Source organism: Homarus americanus, unplaced genomic scaffold, assembly GCF_018991925.1.
Source record: "Homarus americanus isolate GMGI-L3 unplaced genomic scaffold, GMGI_Hamer_2.0 scaffold4630, whole genome shotgun sequence".
In the NCBI taxonomy this organism is placed as follows: Eukaryota; Metazoa; Arthropoda; class Malacostraca; order Decapoda; family Nephropidae; genus Homarus; species Homarus americanus.
In genome coordinates, this window is record NW_024757432.1 from 1 (window position 1) to 19,495 (window position 19,495).

Consider the following 19,495-nt stretch of genomic DNA (forward strand, 5'->3'; position numbering starts at 1 on the left):
CAAGTGCCATGAGGTGTCATAAAAGTGTCAAGACGGTGCCTGGAGGTGACCCTGTATGGCACCAGGGTTCCCATCAGCACAAGGTAACTATCCCTCTGTTGTGTTGTTGACATATTGAACAAGTTCTCTTAATCATTCATTTGGTATAAACTAATGCTTAAGATCATTGGTTCTGTCCTAGCTGTTCCTGTGAGTTAAGTGTTAATAATCATATAGGCTTGTGGGGTGGGGTTAGACGGCAGATAATGTCAACTATATTTTCCTTTTCTTTTTCCAGGTAAGTGTGAGTTAAAACAGCTCTTCGTGGGACATTAACACACCATATCTCAGGTACGGCCAAGTTATCATATTCATTGGTTATCGTTTTATTCATCAGCTAAGTCTGGAGTCCTTCTCGTTCCACAACAGTTTTAAAGGAACGTTACGCTTTTACCCTCAGGAACGTCCCCACACTCATGCCTCAGGAACGTCCTCACACTCATGCCTCAGGAACGTCCTCACACCTCGGGAGCATTAGACCACCTCCTCGTGTTTCAAGAACATAAAGTATTTTTCGGTGTAATTTTTAGGGATGCCACATTTTCCTAAACTTGCGTCAAACACCAATGTTTGTAAGTTTTATGAAGACAGAAAGTCATTCGTTTTACTGTATCAGGAGCGTTGTTGACCGGCGGTAAATTTATTTCTCTCAGTATTCCTCCCGGACCGAAAGTTTGGGGATATACTGTACGGTATAGCAATGGTTCTGTCCGTCCGTCCGTCCGTAACTCGCCACTGGGTCTTACGGGGCAGTACTGGACGGGTTGACAGTTCAGTATTTCAGGTAAAATAATGTAGACCTTATCACTTTGTGATATTCTTCACTTTCATGTTAAATTATTATTTGTTATTTACTACAAGATATACGGTATTTCATAAAGTAATTTGATATATAGTATACTAAAATTAACCACGTTACAGGTTGTAAACAAACTTATGGGTACGTTACCTTGTGTTGTTTTGGCGCCACACATGGACACGGCCAAGGTTGTTGGCTGAACACAACTCTTGCCCCAAATTGCTCCTCCTTATCGACATACTGTCGAGTGAAGGCGAGCCTCGAGGCACGGTGGGCGGCTGTCAACCTCTGGTCAACGCCCATTGGTGCAATATCCGGTGTAAATGACCAGTGGCCTGTTTCAAAGCTCCCACATCATGTTATATATTCTATCATGTTCGTAACTAAATCTAATGCATGGACAGGTCTTAGAAACAGAAGAAAAACAAAAAATTTATTTATTGATACGAGCGAGCTGATGTCCACCATTAATATATCAGTGCGTTGATGTATCACCGCGATGCATCACTGTTGATGCATCAGCGTTGATGCATCACGACGATGCATCACTGCCGATGCATCACCGCCGATGCATCACCGCTGATGCATCACTGCCGATGCATCAGCGCCGATGCATCACCGCCGATGCATCACCGCGATGCATCACCCATGCCGCTGATGCATCACCGCTGATGCATCACTGCCGATGCATCACCGTTGATGGTCATCGTTGATGTATCACCGTTGATGCATCACCGTTGATGCATCAACGCTGATGCACGGCAGCGATGCATCAGCTGGTGATGCATCACCGTTGATGCATCAGTGTTGATGTATCACGTTGTGCATCACCGTTGATGCATCACCGCCGATGCATTACCGTCGATGCATCACCGCGTTGATGCATCACCGTTGATGCATCACTGCTGATGCATCACCGTTGATGCAACAGTATTGATGTGCATCATCGATGATGTATCACCGTTGATGCATCACCGCCGATGCAACAGCGTTGACACAAAGTTGATGCATCATTGACGATGCATCGCCGACGCATAACACGTATCACGATGATGCATCACCGTTGATGCATCACCGCCGATGCATCACGCGATGCATCACCGCTGATGCAACAGTTATGATGACCAATGACGATCATCACCGTTGATGCATCACCGTTGATGTATCACCACATCACTGAAGATAACAGTGCCAACCATGATGCATCACTCCGATGCAACAGCATTGATGCATCACGATGACGATCACCGCGATGCAACACCTGATGCATCAGCGCCGACGCACTGCGCCATAACATCGATGATGCACACCGCATCAACAGCATTAACGTACTACGACGCATCACCGATGCATCACCGTTGATGCACACCGCCGAGCATCACTGCCGATGCATCAACTGCCGATGCAACAGTGCCGATGCATCAATAAGATGCATCACTGCCGATGCAACAGCACGATGCACATTGATGAGCACACAGTATCACCGCTGATGCAACAGCATTGAGCTGCGGCATCACCGCGATGCATCACGATGATGCATCACCGTTGATGCAACAGCATTGATGCATCATTGAAGCGTATCACCGCAATGACATCACTGCTGATGCAACACATTGACGCATCAGCTTATGCATCACTGCCAGCATCACCGTTAATGACATCAAGCTGATGCATCATCATGATGCACCACTGCCGATGCATCACCCACATCGATAATACCACTGCCGATGTATTTATTTTTTTACCCAAAACCAACCGTTTTTCTTCAAATATTAATCATGAAAAAGTTTCATCATCGGCAGAAGTAGAACTAAAGCAGAGACAAAAACAGCAGCAACCAACTTAGAATACAACAACTGAGCAAAATTCGTACTCTCCTGCACAAAATATTTCTATTCTTACGACTGAACCCCGAGCTGCAGAAAACAAACACAGCACAAAAAAGCTGGAGAGAAGTGAAAATTTAGTGAAAATATACTTAAAAATATAATAAATAAGCTTGGAGAAAGGAAATAGTTTATGTGTTTCATGTTCTAAGAAGCAATGGGGGAATACATTGAATTTAAAAGCATATTTCACCATAAATAAGGTACTTTTCAAGAAGCAAGGAGTAGGTAAATTTCACACATACTAACAATACTAAGGACAGATGTTAAATATTTTGTTTCAGTCATAACAATGTAATGCATTTGCAATTGTCTATGTATCACAATTAAGGTACCTGGGTTATTCAATATAATTTAGAGCTATCAAATTCAGAACATAATGAATAGGATTAAATATTTAATATACTGATGATTTTTTACAGTTTAAATGAACTTTTGCGAACACTGAAGTTGTCGATGTTACCCTTGTAACACATATATATTTAACTAACTTTTTTTTATATACGTATGACATCACATTCGAAGTTTGCTGGCCACTTTTCAAGAGGAGGCATGAAAATGAGGACATGAGGAAGACTTCTAGCAGTGACTATTTCAAATTTACAGCAACAGATCTACGAGTGTTAGGCAGGTCATGGTAATATTTTCGAGGGACTACGGTACCACTCAGATGATGCTCGATTAATATTATTATTTATAAGGACAGAGGTAACTAGGCCAACCTATTAATGCGTGTGCAAGGAAGTTGGGTATTAAGGGAGAGAGAGAGAGAGAGAGAGAGATACAAGATGGAGGAATCAATATGTTTTTTGTTGTGGCACTAACGAAGGGCGGAGAGGAAGGAAAGAGGGAGGGAAGGGGGGATGGAGAGAGAGAGGGAGGGGGAGAGAGAAGGATGGAGAAAGGAATGAGGAAAATTTCTAGTAGCCCATCAATATGTAAATATGACACAGTCAAATATTATTCTCGCTTAATTTCTGCACTTGTAAATTTTGCTGAGAAAATACGTCTGTTTTTTTATTTCCAAGGGGTCTGCTTTGTTTATCTTTCTGACGGCCCTGTGTCTCTTTCATCGTTTTATTTTCTGCTGTTCCTTTTTGTTTAGCCTTCGTCAGTTCGTGCATACTTCGGTTACATTTTTCCTCTGTTTGTTTTGTTGATTTTAGCTTGTGTTGTGTGTTTGTGTAGTGGTGTTGATGGTTGGTGAGGTGTTGTGTGTTTGTGCAGTGGTGTTGGATGGTTGGTGGAGGTGTTGTGTGTTTTGTGTAGTGGTGCTGGAGGCTGGTGGAGGTGTTGTGTGCTCTGTGTAGCGGGTGTTGAGGGCTGGTGATGTCAGTGCCCGCAGTGGTGCCGACGGTCGGTGATGCGCTGTGCGCTCTGGTGTGGCGGCAAGCCGACGGCCGGTGATGCGCTGTGCGCTCTGGTGCAGCGGTGCTGGAGTGGCCGGGTGATGCGTTGCGTGCTCTGTGCAGCGGCGCTGGAGGGCCGGTGATGCGTTGTGTACCTGTGCAGTGGTGTCGACGGTTGCGGAGTGCGTGCTGTGTGTTTGTGCAGTGGTGCTGGAGGGCTGGTGATAGCGCTGTGTGGGTTTGTGTGAAGCGAAAAGCTGGAGGGTTGGTGATGCGTTGTGTGCTCTGTGCAGCCGTGCTGATGGCTGGTGATGCGTTGTGTGTTTGTGCAGCTTGCAAGCAGAGGTTGGTGATGCGTTGTGTGCTCTGTGCAGTGGTGCTGGACGGTTGGTGATGCGTTGTGTGCTCTGTGCAGCCGTGCTGGATGGTCATGATGCGCTGTGTGCTCTTGTGCAGTGGTGCTGGATGGTTGGTGATGCGTTGTGCGCCTGCGCAGCGGTGCCGATGGGCCGGTGATGCGCTGGTGCGGCCTGTGCAGCTGTGTTGATGGGCTGGTGGAGGTGTGCGCCTGGTAGCACCCGTGCTGGATGCGGTTGGTGATAAAGTGGTGTTTGTGCAATTCGTGTTGACGGCTGGTGGATAAGTTGTGCGGTTTGTGCAGAAATGCAGTGCTGAGTGGCGGAGGTGTTGCGTTTGTGCAGCGGTGTTGAGGTCAAGGAGGTGCTGTGCGCTCAGCAGTGGTGCTGGCGGGCTGGTGGAGCGTGTTGTGTGCTCAGCAGCGGTGCCGACGGTTGGTGAGGTGTCAGTGCTCAGCAGCGGTGCCGATGGCTGGTGATGCGCTGCGTGCCTGTGCAGTGGTGCCGATGGCCGGTGGTGATGCGTTGCGTGCTCTGCGCAGTGAAAGCCGACGGTCGGCGTGATCTGCCAGGCCTGTGCAGCTGCGCCGGATGGTCAAGATGCGTTGGTGTGGCTCTGTGCAGTGGCAAGCCGAGTGGCTTATGATGCGCTGTGTGCTCAGTAGCGGTGTTGATGGGTCATGATGCGCTGTGTGCTCTGGTGCAGTGGCGTTTTCACGGTCGGGTGATGCGCTGTGCGCCCGTAGCGGCGTTGATGGGCTGGCGGAGCGTACAGTGGGGCTCAGGCAGGCGGCGTCGAGTGGCTGGGTGATGTTGCGGTTTGCAGGCAGCCACGGCTGGTGAGTGCTGCGTGCTCTGTGCAGCGGTGCTGGACGGTTGGTGATGCGTTGGTGCGTCTGTGCAGCGGTGCTCTGGATGGTTGGTGATGTGCGTTGGTGTGCTCTGTGTGAAGCGGTGCCGGAGTGGGCTGGTGAGGTGCTGTGTGTCAGGCAGCGGGTGCTGATGGGCTGCGGATGTGCTGGTGTGCTCAGGTGTAGCTGGGTGCTGGAGGGTTGGTGATGCGTTGGTGTGTTTGTGCAGGGTGCCGGATGGTTGGTGAGTGCTGGTGTGGCCCAGTAGCGGTGCTGGACGGTTGGTGATGCTGGGTTTGTGCAGGGCTGTAAGCTGGATGGTTGGTGGAGGTGTCAGTGTTTGTGCAGTGGTGCTGGATGGTTGCGTGATGCGTTGGTGTGTTTGTGCAGTGGTGCTGGAGTGGGTTGGTGGATAAGTAAGCTGTGTGGTTTGTGCATGGCAAGCTGATGGCCGGTGGAGGTGTTGTGTGTCGCAAAGAAGCGGTGTTGACGGTCGAAGTGATGCGTTGTGTGTCGCAGTGAAAGTGGTGCTGAATGGGCTGGTGATGCGTTGTGTGTCGGTGCAGTGGTGCCGAGGGCCGGTGGAGTGTGCTGTGTGTCGTGCAGCGGGTGCTGGACGGCTGGTGATGCGTTGTGTGCCTGTGCAGCGGCGCTGGAGGGTTGGGTGGATGTGCTGTGCGTGCCTGTGCAGTGGCGTTGAGGGTTGCGTGATGTGCTGGGGCTCAGCAGTGGCATTGGAGTGGCTGCGGAGGTGCTGCGTTTGCGTAGGCGGTGGCTTGATGGTTGGTGATGCGTTGCGTGTTTGCAGTGGTGCTGATGGGCTGGTGGAGGTGTTGTGCGTGTTTCCAGTGAAAGTGGTGTCGAGTGGGTTGGTGATGCGTCAGGTTTGTGCAGGCATTGAGGCTGGTGATGTTGTGCTCAGGCAGCGTGCCGATGCGGCTGGTGATGCGTTGTGTGCTCTGTGCAGTGGCACGAGGTCAGGATGTGTGGCCCAGGCAGTGGTGCTCTGATGGCTGGGTGATGCGCCAGTGCTCCGTGCATCGGTGTCGACGGCTGGGTGATGCGCTGCGCGTCCAGCAGTGGTGTCAGATGGGCCGGTGATGCGCCAGGCTCCGGTGCAGTGTAAGTCGATGGGCCGCGGATGCGCTCGCGGCTCCAGCAGCGGTGCCCGGAGCGGGGCCGCGATGCGCTGCGTGCGCTCCGTGCAGTGCGCCGACGGTCAAGTGATGCGCTGCGCTCCAGCAGCTGCGCCGGGACGGCCGGTGATGCGCTGTGCCTGTGCAGTGGCAAGCGATATCAAGATGCGCTGCGTGCTCCGTGCAGTGGGCGCCGAGGGGCCGGCGTGATGCGCTGTGCGGGCCTGCGCAGCGGCGTCGGGACGGCTGCGGATAGTGTCGCGCACCTGTGCAGCGTGCGCTGACGGTCGGTGATGCGTTGTGCGTCTGCGTAGCGGCGTCGAGCGGTCAAGTGATGCGCTGCGGCCCGCAGCGGTGCCGGGAGGGTGATGCGCTGCGTTCAGCAGTCAAAAGCCGATGGGGTCGGTGATGCGTTGCGTGCGTCTGCTGTGCAGCGGCGCCGACGGTTGGTGAGTGTGTTGTGTGTTTGTGTAGCGGTGCTGGAGGTTGGTGGATGTGCTGTGTGCCTGTGTACCTGTGCTGGAGGGTTGGTGATAAAAGGTGTTTGTGTAGTGGTGTGCTGGAGGGCCGGTGGAGGTGTGTTGTGCGTTTGTGTGGCGGTGTTGATGGGTTGGTGGAGGGCGTCAGGGTAGTGGTAAGCTGGATGGTTGGTGATGTTGTGTGTTTGTGTAGTGGTGCTGAGGGTTGGTGGAGGGGCGGGTTGCAGTGGTGTTTACGGTTGGTGGAGGTGTTGTGTGTTTGTGTAGCGGTGTTGAGTGGTTGGTGGAGTGTTGTGTGTGTTTGTGTAGTGGTGTTGATGGTTGCGGAGGTAAGCAGAAAAGGTTTGTAGGGTGCCGGAGTGGTTGGTGGAGGTGTTGTGTGTTTGTGTAGTGTTGATGTTGGTGAGCGTGTGTTTGTGTAGTGGTGCTGGAGGGTTGAAGAGGTGTTGTGTGGTTTGTGGCTGGAGGTTGGTGGAGGTGTTGTGTGTTTGTGTAGTGGTGTTGGAGGGTTGGCGGAGGTTGTGTAGTTTGTGCAATCCGTGCTGGAGGGGCTGGTGGGAGCGCGGTTTGTGCAGGGTGCTGGAGGGTTGGTGATGTGTTGTGCGTTTGGTGCAGCGTGCCGGAGGGTTGGTGGAGTGCGGGCAACAGCAACCGTGCTGGAGGGGTTGGTGATAAGTGCCAGGTGCTCAGTAGCTGTGCCGAGGGCTGGTGGAGTGCGCTGTGTGCTCTGCGGCAGCGCTGGATGGTTGGGTGATGCGTTGTGTGTTTGTGCAGCAAGTGCTGGATGGCTGGTGATAAAGTGCCAGGTGTCGGTAGCGGTGCTGGAGCGGTTGGTGGAGGTGTTGTGCGTTTCAGTAGCGGTGCTGGATGGTTGGTGATGGTGCCGTGTGCTCAGTAGCGGCAAGCGATGGTCATGGATGCTGCGTTTGTGTAGTGGTGTTGACGCAGTCGGCAGATGCTGCGTGGCCTGCGTAGTGGTGCCGATGGCCGGTGATGCGTTGTGCTCAGCATTGCAAAACAGAGGCCAGTGATGTGTTGTGTGCTCAGGTAGCCGTGCCGCGAGTGGCTGGTGATGCGCTGGTGTGCTCAGTAGCGTGCCGAGGTCAAGTGATGCGCTGTGCGTCTGGTGCAGTGGCGCTGGGATGGCAGATGCGCGTGCCTGTGCAGTGGTGCTTGGCGGCTGGTGATGCGTGTCAGTACCGCAGCGGTGCTGGGATTTGCCGGGTGATGCGTGCTCCAGCAGCGGTGCTGGAGGCTGGTGATGCCGTGTGCTCTGGGGCACCCGTGCTGGAGGGTCGGCGGAGGGTGTCGCGCGGCTCGTGCAGTGGTGCTGATGGGCTGGTGTGATGCGTTGTGCGTTTGGTGAAAGGCGTCGAGGCTGGTGATGTGCTGTGTGCTCTGTGTGAGTGGTGCTGATGGCCGGTGAGTGCGTTGTGCCTGTGTAGCGGGTGCTGGAGGGCTGGGTGGATGCGTTGTGCGTTTCAGAAATGCCGGAGGGGCTGGTGATGCGTTGTGTGCTCAGGCAATCCGTGCTGGAGGCCGGGTGGAGTGTGTTGTGCCCAGCAGTCATGCCGAGGTTGCGATGTGTTGCGTTTGCGTAGCTGTGTCGGAGTGGCACAGGAGGTGTTGTGTGCTCAGCAGTGGTGCTGATAATAAGTGATGCGCTGCCCAGCAGCGTGCGCCGAGGCTGGTGATGCGTCAGGCCCAGAAAAGTGCCGGGAGGGTTGCGGATGCGCTGTGCCTGCGCAGTGGTGCTGGATGGCTGGTGATGCGTTGTGCGTACCTGTGCAGTGGTGCCGATGGCTGGTGGAGGTGCCGTGTGTCGCAGAGCGGTGCTGAGGGGTTGGTGATGCGCTGTGTGCTTCCAGGCAGCCGTGTCGATGGGCTGGTGAGGTGTTGCTCAGCAACGTGCTGGAGGGGCTGCGAGTGTGCTGTGCGTTTCTGCGCAGCCGTGCCGGGATGGCTGGTGATGCGTTGCGTCTGTGCAGAAGCGGTGCCTGAGGGCCGGGTGATGCGGTTGTGCGGGCTCAGCAGTCGCGCCTGGATGGTCGGTGATGCGTTGCGTGGCCTGTGCAGTGCGGCGATGGTGGGGTCAGGCGGAGTGTTGTGCGGCTCGTGCAGCGGCGCTGGAGGGGCTGGGTGATGCGTCAGTGGCCTGTGCAGAAAGGGTGCTGGATGGCTGGTGATGCGTTGTGTGTGCCTGTGCAGTGGCAAGCCGGAGGCTGGTGATGCGTCGTGCGCTCAGGCAACCCGTGCTGGATATTGGTGATGCGTTGCGTGTAGTGGTGTCGGGAGTGGCTGGTGATGCGTTGTGTGCTCTGTGCAGTGCGTTGGAGTGGTCAAGAGGTGTTGTGCAGGCTCAGGCACCCGTGCTGGAGGGCTGGTGATGCGTTGTGTTTGTGCAGCGGTGCTGGAGTGGCTGGCGTGATGCTGTGCGTTTGTGCATTGCGCTGATGGTTGGTGGAGGTGTTGTGTGTTTAAGAAGCGGTGCTGGATGGGCAGGATGCGCTAAAACGGCTGACGGTGCCGATGCCGCGTGTCTGTGCAGCTCCTGCCCAGTGGCTGCGAGCGTCAGAGGCTCGTGCAGAGGCGATGGACCTGGTGACGCGCTTAGGCCAGGTGAAAAGCCGGACCCCATGATGCGTCAGCGAAGCTGCGAGGCTGGTGGATGCGTTTGCCTCAGCAGTGGTGCTGGAGGCCAGGTAAAGCCGTGGCCGCAGAGCTAAAGCGATGCGCTGCGACTGTCAGCGAAAGCCGAGGCTGGTGACGCCGTGCCCAGCAGCAAGCCGGATGTCAGGAGGAACAGCAGCGTGCTCACACCCTGCGATGGCTGGTGATGCTGTGTGCTCAGCAGCGGTGCTGACGGCTGGTGATGCTGTGCGTCGGTGCAGCGGCGTTGATGGCTGGTGATGCGCTTGTGTCCCAGCAGCGGCAACGAGTGCCGCTGGAGCGCGCCATGCGCCTGTGCAGCGGCGTCGATGGCCGGTGAAGCGTGCTGCCCGCTCAGCAGCCGTGCGCCGGAATGGGCTGCGTGATGCGCCGTGCCCACCAGTGGTGCCATGGACGGTCAAGCCTGGAGCGCCTTGCAGCGAAGCCACAGTCAGCGGAAAGTGCCATGCTCCAGAACAGATGGGTCGGTGATGCCTGCGTGCTCCAGCAGGCATGATACTGCGATGCGCCGTACCAGCAGCTGCGCTGATGGCCGGCTGATGCGTCGCGCACCAGCAGCGGTGCCGATGGCTGGTGATATGTTGTGCGCTTGTGCAGCGGCTATCGAGGGCTGGTGATGCGTTGTGCGTTTGTGCAGTGGTGCTGAGGGCTGGTGATGCGTTGTGTGTCGCAGTAGCGGCGCTGGAGGGTTGGTGAGCGGCAATGCCTGGTGCAGTGGTGCTGGAGTGGGTTGGGTGAGGCCAGTGTTTGTGTAGGGCGGCGTCGGACGGCTGGTGATGTGTTGCGTGTCTGTGCAGTGGTGCTGATGGCTGGCGGAGGCGTTTGTGTGCTCAGGCACCTGTGTTGCGGCTGGTGATGCGTTGCGTGTCTCAGGTAGCGGCAAGCGATGGCTGGTGAGCCTGGCTCAGGCCAGCGGTGCTGGATGGGCTGGTGGAGTGCGTTGCGGTGGCTCAGGGTAGCGTGCTGGAGTGGCTGGCGTGGAGTGGCTGTGTGCCCAGCAGCAGCAAGCTGACGGCTGGGTGATGCGTTGGTGCGTTTGTGCAGCGGTGCTGGAGGGGCTGGTGAGTGCGTGTGTGCCTGGTAGCGGGTCTGGATGGTTGGTGATGCGCTGGTGCGTTTGTGAAATGTGCTGGATGGTTGGTGATGCGTTGTGTGTTTGCGCAGTGCAGTGCTGGAGTGGCTGGTGGAGGTGTTGTGTGTTTGTGTAGTGGTCTGGAGTGGCTGGTGGAGGCGTTGTGCGTCTGTGCAGTGGTGTTGGAGGGTTGGTGATGCGTTGTGTGGCTCAGGCAGCGGTGCTGAGTGGCCGGAGATGCGTTGTGTGTTTGTGCAGTGGTGCTGAGTCGGTTGGTGATGCGTTGCGTTTCAGTAATGTGGCCGATGGGCCTGGTGGATGCGCTGCGCAGGCAGGTGCTGATGGCCGTGACGTTGCGTGCTCAGCAGCGGCGCTGGATGGCTGGGTGATGCGCTGCGCGTCTGTGCAGCTGCGCCGATATTGGCGTGATGCGCGCGCGTCTGTGCAGCGGCATCGACGGCCTGCGATGCGCGTGCTCTGCAGCGGCGCTGGACGGCTGGTGATGCGTGTGGCCTGTGCAGCGGTGCCGGATGGCCTGCGGAATGCGCTGCGGCCTGTGCAGCGGCAAGCCGGAGGTCGGTAGCGCTCGCCCAGCAGCGGTGCCGATGGCCGGGGAGGCGCAGTGCTCTGTGCAGCGGCGCTGCGGCTGGTGATGCGCTTGCATGCCCAGCAGCAGTGCTGACGGTCGCGATGCGGTTGTGCGTCTGTGCAGCGGCACGATGGCTGGTGATGCGCTGTGTGCTCCAGTAGCGGTGCCGATGGGTTGGTGATGCGCTGGTGCGCTCAGTGCAGCGGCGGCCTGAGGTCGGCGGATAAAAGCCTGCGTTCAGGAAGCGCGATGGCCGGTGATGCGTCTGCCGGCGCAGCAGCGCCGCGATGGCCGGTGATGCGCCAGGCCTGTGCAGCGGCGCCGATGGCCGGCTGATGCGTCGTGCGCCTGCGCAGCGGTGCATCATGGCCGGTGATGCGCCAGTACCTGGTGCACGGCGCTGATGGGCCGGGTGATGCGTTGCGTGCGCCTGTGCAGCGGCAGCTGGGACAGGCCGGTGATGCGTCGCGGCTGCTGCAGCGGCGCCGATGGGCCGGGTGATGCGCCTGTGTGCTCGCAGTAATGCGGATGGCCGGTGGGATGCGCTGCGTCTGTGCAGCCGTGCCGGACGGCTGGTGATGCGCTTGCGTGCCTGCAGCGGCATCGATGGCCGGTGATGCGCTGTGCGCCTGTGCAGCGGTGTCGAGCGGCTGGTGATGCGCGCTTGTGCGTCTGCGCAGTGCGTTGATGGCCGGTGATGCGCTGGTGCCTGCGCAGCGGCGTCGATGGCTGGTGATGCGTTGGTGCGCCTGTGTAGCGGCGCCGATGGCCGGTGATGCGTTGCGTCTGCGCAGTGGGCACCGGATGGCCGGTGATGCGCCGGTGCGTCTGCAGCGGCGCCGATATCGCGGAGCGCTGCGTGCGCCCAGCAGCGGTGCCGATCGGTGATGCGCTGCGTGCTCCGTGCAGTGCGCGCTGGACGGCTGGCGTGATGCGCTGTGCGCTCCAGTGCAGCCACGCTGACGGTCGGTGATGCGCCGTGCGGCCTGCTGCAGCGGCGCTGATGGCTGGTGATGCGTTGCGCGCTCCAGTAGCGGTGCCGATGCGGCTGCGATGCGTTGTGTGCCCAGCATGGTGCCGAGCGGGGCTGGTGATGCGCTGCGCCTCCGCAGCGGCGCTGGATGGCCGGTGATGCGCTGCGCGTCTGGTGCAGTGGCGCCGATGGCCGGTGATGCGTTGTGCGTCAGCGCAGTGGCGCCGAGCGGCCGGGTGATGCGTTGCGTGCTCCAGCAGCGGTGCGGAGCGGTCGGTGATAAAGCGTGCCTGAGCAGCTGCCGGGATGGCCGGTGATGCGCTGCGCGTCTGTGCAGCGGCGTCGAGTGGTCGGAGATGCGCTGTGTGCCCGGTGCACGGCTTGACGGCCGTGATGCGCTTGCGCTCCTGCAGCGGCGCTGACGGTTGGTGATGCGTTGTGTGCCTGTGCAGCGGCGGCGCGACGGTGGTGATGCGCTGCGTGCCTGTGCAGCTGCGCCGGGATGGTCGGTGATGCGTTGTGTGCTCTGTGCAGTGGCAAGCCGGGACGGTCGGGTGATGCGCTGGTGCGTCTGCGCAGCGGCGCTGAGGCTGGTGATGCGCTGGGTGCGTCGCAGCGGCGTCGAGCGGCCGGTGATGCGTTGTGCGTCTGTGCAGCGGCGCGGAGGCCGGTGATGCGTGGTGTCCTGCGCAGCCGTGTTGACGGCTGGCGTGAGTGCGTTGCGTGCGCAGCGAGCCGAGGCAGTGATGCGCGGCGTCTGGTGCAGTGGCGCTGAAGGGCCGGTGATGCGCTGTGCGTCAGGCAGCGGCGTTGAGTGGCTGGTGATGCGGTTGCGTGCCTGGTGCAGTGGAGCTGGATGGTTGCGTGATGCTGCGTCAGTAGCTGCGCGATGGGGCTGGCGGAAGCTGTGTGTTTGTGCAGCGGTGCGATGGCTGGTGATGCGCTGGTGTGTTTGTGCAGTGGTGCTGGATGGTTGGTGATGCGTTGCGGTGTTTGCAGTAGCGCGTCGATGTGTTGGTGAGCGTGCTGTGTGCGTGCGTACTGTGCTGGATGGTTGGTGAGATGCGTTGTGTGTTTGTGTAGCTGTGTTGGAGGGTTGGTGGAGCGTGTTGTGTGTTTCAGGCACCTGTGTTGAGGGGCTGGTGGAGTGCGTTGTGTGTCTGTGTAGCGGTGCTGGAGGGCTGCGATGCGTTGTGCGTGTCGTGCAGTGGCGCTGGAGGGCCGGGTGATGCGCTGGTGCTCGTGCAGCGGTGCTGAGTTGCCGGTGATGCGTTGCGTTCAGTAAATGCAGTGCTGATGGGCTGGTGATGCGCGTGCGGTCTGTGCAGGCGCCGATGGCTGGTGATGCGCCAGCATCTGCGCAGCGGCGCCGGATGGGCCGGTGATGCGCTCGCGTGCCTGTGCAGTCGAGGCCGAGGTTGGTGATGCGTTGCGTGCTCCGTGCAGCGGTGCCGATGGTTGGTGATGCGCTGTGCGTCTGTGCAGCGGTGCCCGACGGTCGGCGGATGCGTTGCGTGCCTGCAGCGGTGCCGAGGGCTGGTGATGCGCTGCGTGCAGCCGCAGCCTGGATGGCCGGTGATGCGCGTGTGCTCGCAGCAGGCGATGGGCGGGTGATGCGTGCCAGGTGCCTGCGCAGCCGTGCCGGGATGGGTCGGTGAGCGCGTGTGCGTGCTCAGGGCAGCGGCGTTGGAGGGCCGGATGATGCGCTGCGCGTGCTCCAGCAGCGGTGCCGGAGCGGCTGGTGATGCTCGTGCGGCTTGTGGAAGCGGCGCTGGGATTGGTGATGCGCTGTGCGCGGTGTGCAGCGGCGCGAGGGCGCGTGATGCTGCGCCTGTGCAGGCGTGCTGGAGGGCTGGTGTGCTGTGTTCAGGTACCGGTGCTGGAGTGGCTGGTGGAGGTGTGCTGTGTGTTTCAGTAGCGGTGTTGAGGGCTGGTGGAGTGTGTTGTGTAGTGGTGTTGAGGTTCGGTGGGGTGTTGTGTGTTTGTGTAGCGGTGCTGGAGTGGTTGGTGGAGGTGTTGTGTGTTTGTGTAGCGGTGTTGAGGTGGTGGAGGTGTTGTGTGTTTGTGTAAGTGGTGCTGGAGGGTTGGTGGAGGGGGTGTTGTGTGTTTGTGTAGTGGTGTTGGAGGGTTGGTGGAGGTGTTGTGTTTGTGTGTGTGCTTGGAGTGGCTGGTGGAGGTGTTGTGGGTTTGTGTAGCTGCGTTGGGATGGCTGGTGGAGGTGTTGTGTGGCTCAGGCACGGTGTGGAGGGGTTGGTGGAGGTGTTGTGTGGCTCAGTAGGTGCAAGCTGAGTGGGCTGGTGATATGGTGCGTGTCTGCGCACGCGGCCTGGATGGCCGGTGATAGTGCCGTGCGGCCTGGTGCAGCGTGCTGATGGTCAGGTATGCGCTGTGCGTTTGTGCAGCGGGTCGATGGCTGGTGATGCGGCCGTGCTCAGCAGCGGTGCCGATGGGCCGGTGATGCGTGCGTGCCTGCGCAGCGGCGCCGGGATGGCTGGGTGATGCGCTGCGTGCCTGGTGCAGTGGCGCTGATGGCCTGGTGATGCGCTGTGCGTCTGTGCAGTGGCTGCCGATGGGCTGGTGATGCGTTGCGTGCTCCAGCATAGTGCCGGGAGTGCTGGCGGATGCGTGTGTCCAGCAATCCGTGCTGACGGTGATGCGTTGTGTGCCTGCGCAGTCGCGCTGACGGCCGGTGATGCGTCTGTGCTCAGTAGCGGCGCTGGATGGGCCGGTGATGCGTTGCGTGCCCAGGAATGCGCCTGACGGTCATGATGCGCAGTGCTCCAGCAGCGGTGCTGATGGCTGTGGATGCGCTCAGGCCTGTGCAGTAGGTGCTGATGGGCTGGGTGATGCAGCTGTGTGCGCCTGTGCAGCGGTGCTGGACGGCTGGTGAGTGCGTTGCGTGCCTGTGCAGTGGTGCTGGGTGGTGGATGCGTTGTGTGCTCTGTGCAACCTGTGCTGGAGGCTGGTGGAGTGCGTTGTGTGCTCGGTAGTGGTGCTGGAGGCTGGTGAAGGTGTTGCGTGTTTGTGCAGTGGTGCTGGAGTGGCTGGTGATGTGCTGTGCGTTTGTGCAGCAGTGCTGGGAGGGTTGGTGGAGGTGTTGTGTGTTTGCAGTGGTGTTGATGGTTGCGATGCGTTGTGCGCTCAGTGCAGCGTGTGCTGACGGTTGGTGATGCGTTGTGTGCTCAGCAGCGGCGTTGATGGCTGGTGATGCGTTGTGCTCAGTAGCTGTGCTGACGGGTCGGTGATGCGTTGTGCTCGGTGCAGTGGCGCTGGAGGGTTGGTGATGGTGCTGCGCCTGCAGCGGCGTTGATGGTTGGTGATGCGTTGTGTGTTTGTGTAGTGGTGCTGGATGGTTGGTGAGGTGTTGTGCGTTTGTGTAGTGGTGCTGGAGGGCTGGTGATGTTGTGTTTGTGTAGTGGTGCTGGAGGGTTGGTGGATGCGTTGTGTTTGTGCAGTGGTGTCGATGGTTGGTGATGTTGTGTGTTTGTGCAGTGGTGTTGAGGCTGGTGATGCGTTGTGTGCTTCCAGTAGCGGTGCTGGATGGCTGGTGGAGGTGTTGGTGGTTGGTGCAGGTGTTGGAGGGTTGGTGGAGGTGTTGTGTGTTTGTGTAGTGGTGTTGGAGGGTTGGTGAAGGTGTTGTGTGTTTGTGTATGGTGTTGGATGGTTGGTGGAGGTGTTGTGTGTTTGTGTAGTGGTGTTGATGGTTGGTGGAGGTGTTGTGTGTTTGTGTAGCTGTTTGATGGTTGGTGGAGGTGTTGTGTGTGTGTGTGTAACTGTGTTGGATGGTTGGTGGAGGTGTGTGTGTTTGTGTAGCTGTGTTGGAGGGGTTGGTGGAGGTGTTGTGTGTTTGTGTAACTGTGTTGGATGGTTGGTGGAGGTGTTGTGTGTTTGTGTAGCGGGTGTTGGAGGTTGGTGGAGGTGTTGTGTGTTTGTGTAGTGGTGTTGGAGGGGTTGGTGGAGGTGTTGTGTGTTTGTGTAGTGGTGTTGGATGGTTGGGAGGTGTTGTGTGTTTGTGTAGCGGTGTTGGAGGGTTGGTGGAGGTGTTGTGTGTTTGTGTAGTGGTGTTGGAGGGTTGGTGGAGGTAGTTTGTGTTTGTGTAGTGGTGTTGGATGGTTGGTGGAGGTGTTGTGTGTTTGTAGCTGTGCTGGAGTGGTTGGTGGAGGTGTTGTGTGTTTGGTGTAGTGGTGTTGGAGGGTTGGTGGAGGTGTTGTGTGTTTGTGTAGCGTGTGTTTGATGGTTGGTGGAGGTGTGTTGTGCGTTTGTGTAGTGGTAAGGATGGTTGGTGGAGGTGTTGTGTGTTTGTGTAGCTGTGGGAAGGAGGGTTGGTGGAGGTGTTGTGTTTGGGTAGTTGTGTTGAGGGTTGGTGATAGTGTTGTGTGTTTGTGCAGCTGTGTTGATGTTGGTGGATGGTGTTGTGTGTTTGGTGTAGTGGTGTTGGAGGGTTAGGGAGGTGTTGTGTGTTTGTGCAGTGGTGTTGGAGGGTTGGTGGAGGTGTTGTGTTTTGTAGCGGTGTTGGAGGGTTGGTGGAGGTGTTGTGTGTTTGTGTAGGGTGTTGATGTTGAGGAGGTGTTGTGTGTTTGTGTAGTGGTGTTGGAGGGTTGGTGGAGGTGTTGTGTATTTGTGTACCTGTGTTGATGGGTTGTGGAGGTGTTGTGTGTTTGTGTGTGTTGGATGGTTGGTGGAGGTGTTGTAGTGGTGTTGAGGTTGGTGGAGTGTTGTGTTTGTACCTGTGTTGAGGTTGGTGGAGGTGTTGTGTGTTTGTGTAGCGGTGTTGGAGGGTTGGTGGAGTGGTTGTGTGTTTGTGTACCTGTGTTGGAGGGTTGGTGGAGGTGTTGTGTTTGTGTACCTGTGTTGGAGGGTTGGTGGAGGTGTTGTGTGTTTGTGGTACCTGTGTTTGATGGTTGGTGGAGGTGTTGTGTGTTTGTGTACCTGTGTTGGAGGGTTGGTGGAGGTGTTTGGTTTGTGTACCTGTGTTGGAGGGTTGGTGGAGGTTGTGTGTTTGTGTACCTGTGTTTGATGGTTGGTGGAAGTGTTGTGTGTTTGTGTACCTGTGTTGGAGGGTTGGTGGAGGTGTTGTGTGTTTGTGTACCTGTGTTGAGGTTGGTGGAGGTGTTGTGTGTTTGTGTAGCTGTGTTTGAAGTATTGTTGGTGCAGCAACAGAAATTCTACTCAGTATCTGTCAACTCGTGTGTATGAGCTAGGTAGGTATGCTGTCTCCCCCACCTCTTCAGTAACATACACTGCACACGCCGTGGAGTGATAAGAATAATGATTAAAGGAAAGATGAGGGAGGGAAGAGGTATGAGAGAAAGGAGAAGGGAAGGGAGAATTAAAAAAAAATAAAAATTAAAGTTTCAGTTGATGTGACGTCATCACCAACTCCTCTGACGTCATCACCGATTGATGTGACGTCATCAAAACGGTTTTGACGTCATCACCAATAGAACCAACTGCTGTGACGTCATTACCAGGTTAAAGTAGGTCAGGTTAAGTCAGGTAAGGTTAGGTTAGGTTAGAATAGGTCAGGTCAGGTCAGGTCAAGTTAGGTTAAAGTATATCAGGTTAGGTTAGAGTAGGTCAGATCAGGTTAGGCTAGAGTAGGTCAGATCAGGTCAGATCAAGTTAGGTTAGACTAAATCAGATCAGGTCAGGTTAGGTTAGAGTAGATCAGGTCAGGTTAGGTTAGAGTAGGTCAGGTCAGGTCAGGTCAGGTTTGGTTAGACTAAATCAGATCAGGTCAGGTTAGGTTAGAGTAGGTCAGGTCAGGTCAGGTCAGGTTGGGATTAATTTGACCTTCAATTGGCACAAACACGAAGAGAGATTGTCACCCGCGAAAAATAATCAGACTTTAATCAAGATTCTTCAAGCAGCAGAACCAGGGGAGGTGATGAGAGCAGAGGGAATCACGGTGAGGAGTGGCGGAGGGGGGAGAGAGGAGAGGAGGAGAGGATAATGTGAGGAATAAGGAGAAGGAAGATAAACATAATGAAAGCCCCTTGAAATCGTGGCGTGAATTTGTTTAAGGTGTAGAAGCTGTCACCAACACAACAACCACACCCTAAGTTAACGAGTTGCATGACCCAGTGTTTAAGGTAGAAGCTGTCACCAACACAACAACCACACCCTAAGTTAACGAGTTGCATGACTCAGTGTTTAAGGTGGAAGCTGTCACCAACAAAACAACCACACCCTAAGTAAGGAGTTGCATGACTCAGTGTTTAAGGTGTAGAAGCTGTCACCAACACAACAACCACACCCCAAGTAAGCGAGTTGCATGACTCAGTGTTTAAGGTGTAGAAGCTGTCACCAACACAACAACCACATCCTAAGTTAACGAGTTGCATGACCCAGTGTTTAAGGTGTAGAAGCTGTCACCAACACAACAACACATCCTAAGTTAACGAGTTGCATGACCCAGTGTCTAGAATAGTCAGAGAATACCGACAACTCGCCAACTGTACTGGCTAACCATTAACCCCAGAACACAATCCGTAAATCGATTAACATCCAGTTTCCCAATTACTGCTGGGTAGACAGAGGTTTGCGAGGCGAGGATGCTGACCATTACACCACAGGTCAAAACCATAACAACATAAGAATTGAGGAAACTGTAGCCAGCCTATTGACCCATACTGAGCAGTCCCATTTACACCCAACCCCTATCGCTCATATATCCATCCAACCTATGTTTGAAGCTATCCAGCGTATTAGAGTTAATGATGATGTTTGGTAACTTGTTCCTCTCGTCCACTACTCTTTTTCCAAACCAATGTTTACCTATTTTGCGCCTAAATCTAAATTTGTCCATTTTAAAACTATTGTTACGAGTTCGTTCCTGGTTGGATAACTTGAGTACCTTTGTTATATCACCTTTGTTTTGCCTTGACTTCCATTTGTACACCTCGATCATTCGCCCCTCACTCTACGTCTCTCGAGGGAGTGCAAATTAAGATGCTTTAACCTGTCTCTGTACTCAAGGATCCTAATGCCTGGGATTAGTCTTGTCATTCTCCTCTGTATGCTGTCTAGGGATTAGATATCTATTCTGTAGTACGGTGACCAGAACTGAACCAAGTAATTCAATTAGTTGGGGGTTGAGGGAGGAGGGGGGTCCATACAAAACAAGTCAAGCGCATGTAAACACACTCACTACAGATGTGTTCTCAAACATAACACAGAAACAAATTAAACATTCACACACACTACAGGTCCCTCCTCGCTATAAAGTCTCTGGGACACATTAGCTGTGACTTATGTGAGTTGTGCCTCGAAAAAAAAAAAAAAAAAAAAAGAGAG

General features: G+C 56.0%; 2 protein-coding genes across 2 annotated transcripts; both read right to left on the reverse strand.

Moving 5' to 3' along the window:
* Positions 1-4,875: 4,875 nt before the first annotated feature.
* Positions 4,876-9,533, reverse strand: LOC121857465 (mucin-3A-like). The gene is made up of 3 exons (XM_042353517.1): positions 9,418-9,533; positions 7,516-8,730; positions 4,876-5,473 (listed from the first exon to the last, which is right to left on the reverse strand). Exons 1-3 carry the CDS (start codon positions 9,531-9,533, stop codon positions 4,876-4,878), a joined length of 1,929 nt encoding a protein of 642 aa, XP_042209451.1.
* A 1,887-nt stretch (positions 9,534-11,420) lies between these two features.
* On the reverse strand, positions 11,421-14,800 carry LOC121857467 (sialidase-like). The gene is made up of 3 exons (XM_042353518.1): positions 14,521-14,800; positions 13,326-14,129; positions 11,421-13,081 (listed from the first exon to the last, which is right to left on the reverse strand). The coding sequence occupies exons 1-3, from the start codon at positions 14,798-14,800 to the stop codon at positions 11,421-11,423; spliced, it is 2,745 nt and encodes a 914-aa protein (XP_042209452.1).
* Positions 14,801-19,495: the final 4,695 nt, after the last annotated feature.

Coding starts and splice junctions, on each gene's coding strand:
- LOC121857467 (XM_042353518.1), bottom strand. CDS start 14,800: ATGCTGGAGCACGCAACGCATCACCAGCCCATCGGCAGCCACTGCACA. Junction 14,130..14,520: donor TCACCGGCCATCCAGGCCGC/GTGCGCAGACAC, acceptor ACACTCCACCAG/CCCTCAACACCGCTACTGAA. Junction 13,082..13,325: donor CCACCAGCCCCTCAACACAG/GTGCCTGAAACA, acceptor CCCATCGCGCAG/CTACTGACGCAGCATCACGC.
- LOC121857465 (XM_042353517.1), bottom strand. CDS start 9,533: ATGGGGTCCGGCTTTTCACCTGGCCTAAGCGCGTCACCAGGTCCATCG. Junction 8,731..9,417: donor AGACACGCGGCATCGGCACC/GTCAGCCGTTTT, acceptor CCAACCCCTCAG/CACCGCTCTGCGACACACGG. Junction 5,474..7,515: donor CGCACTCCACCAACCCTCCG/GCACGCTGCACC, acceptor CCAACCCTCCAG/CACCCAGCTACACCTGAGCA.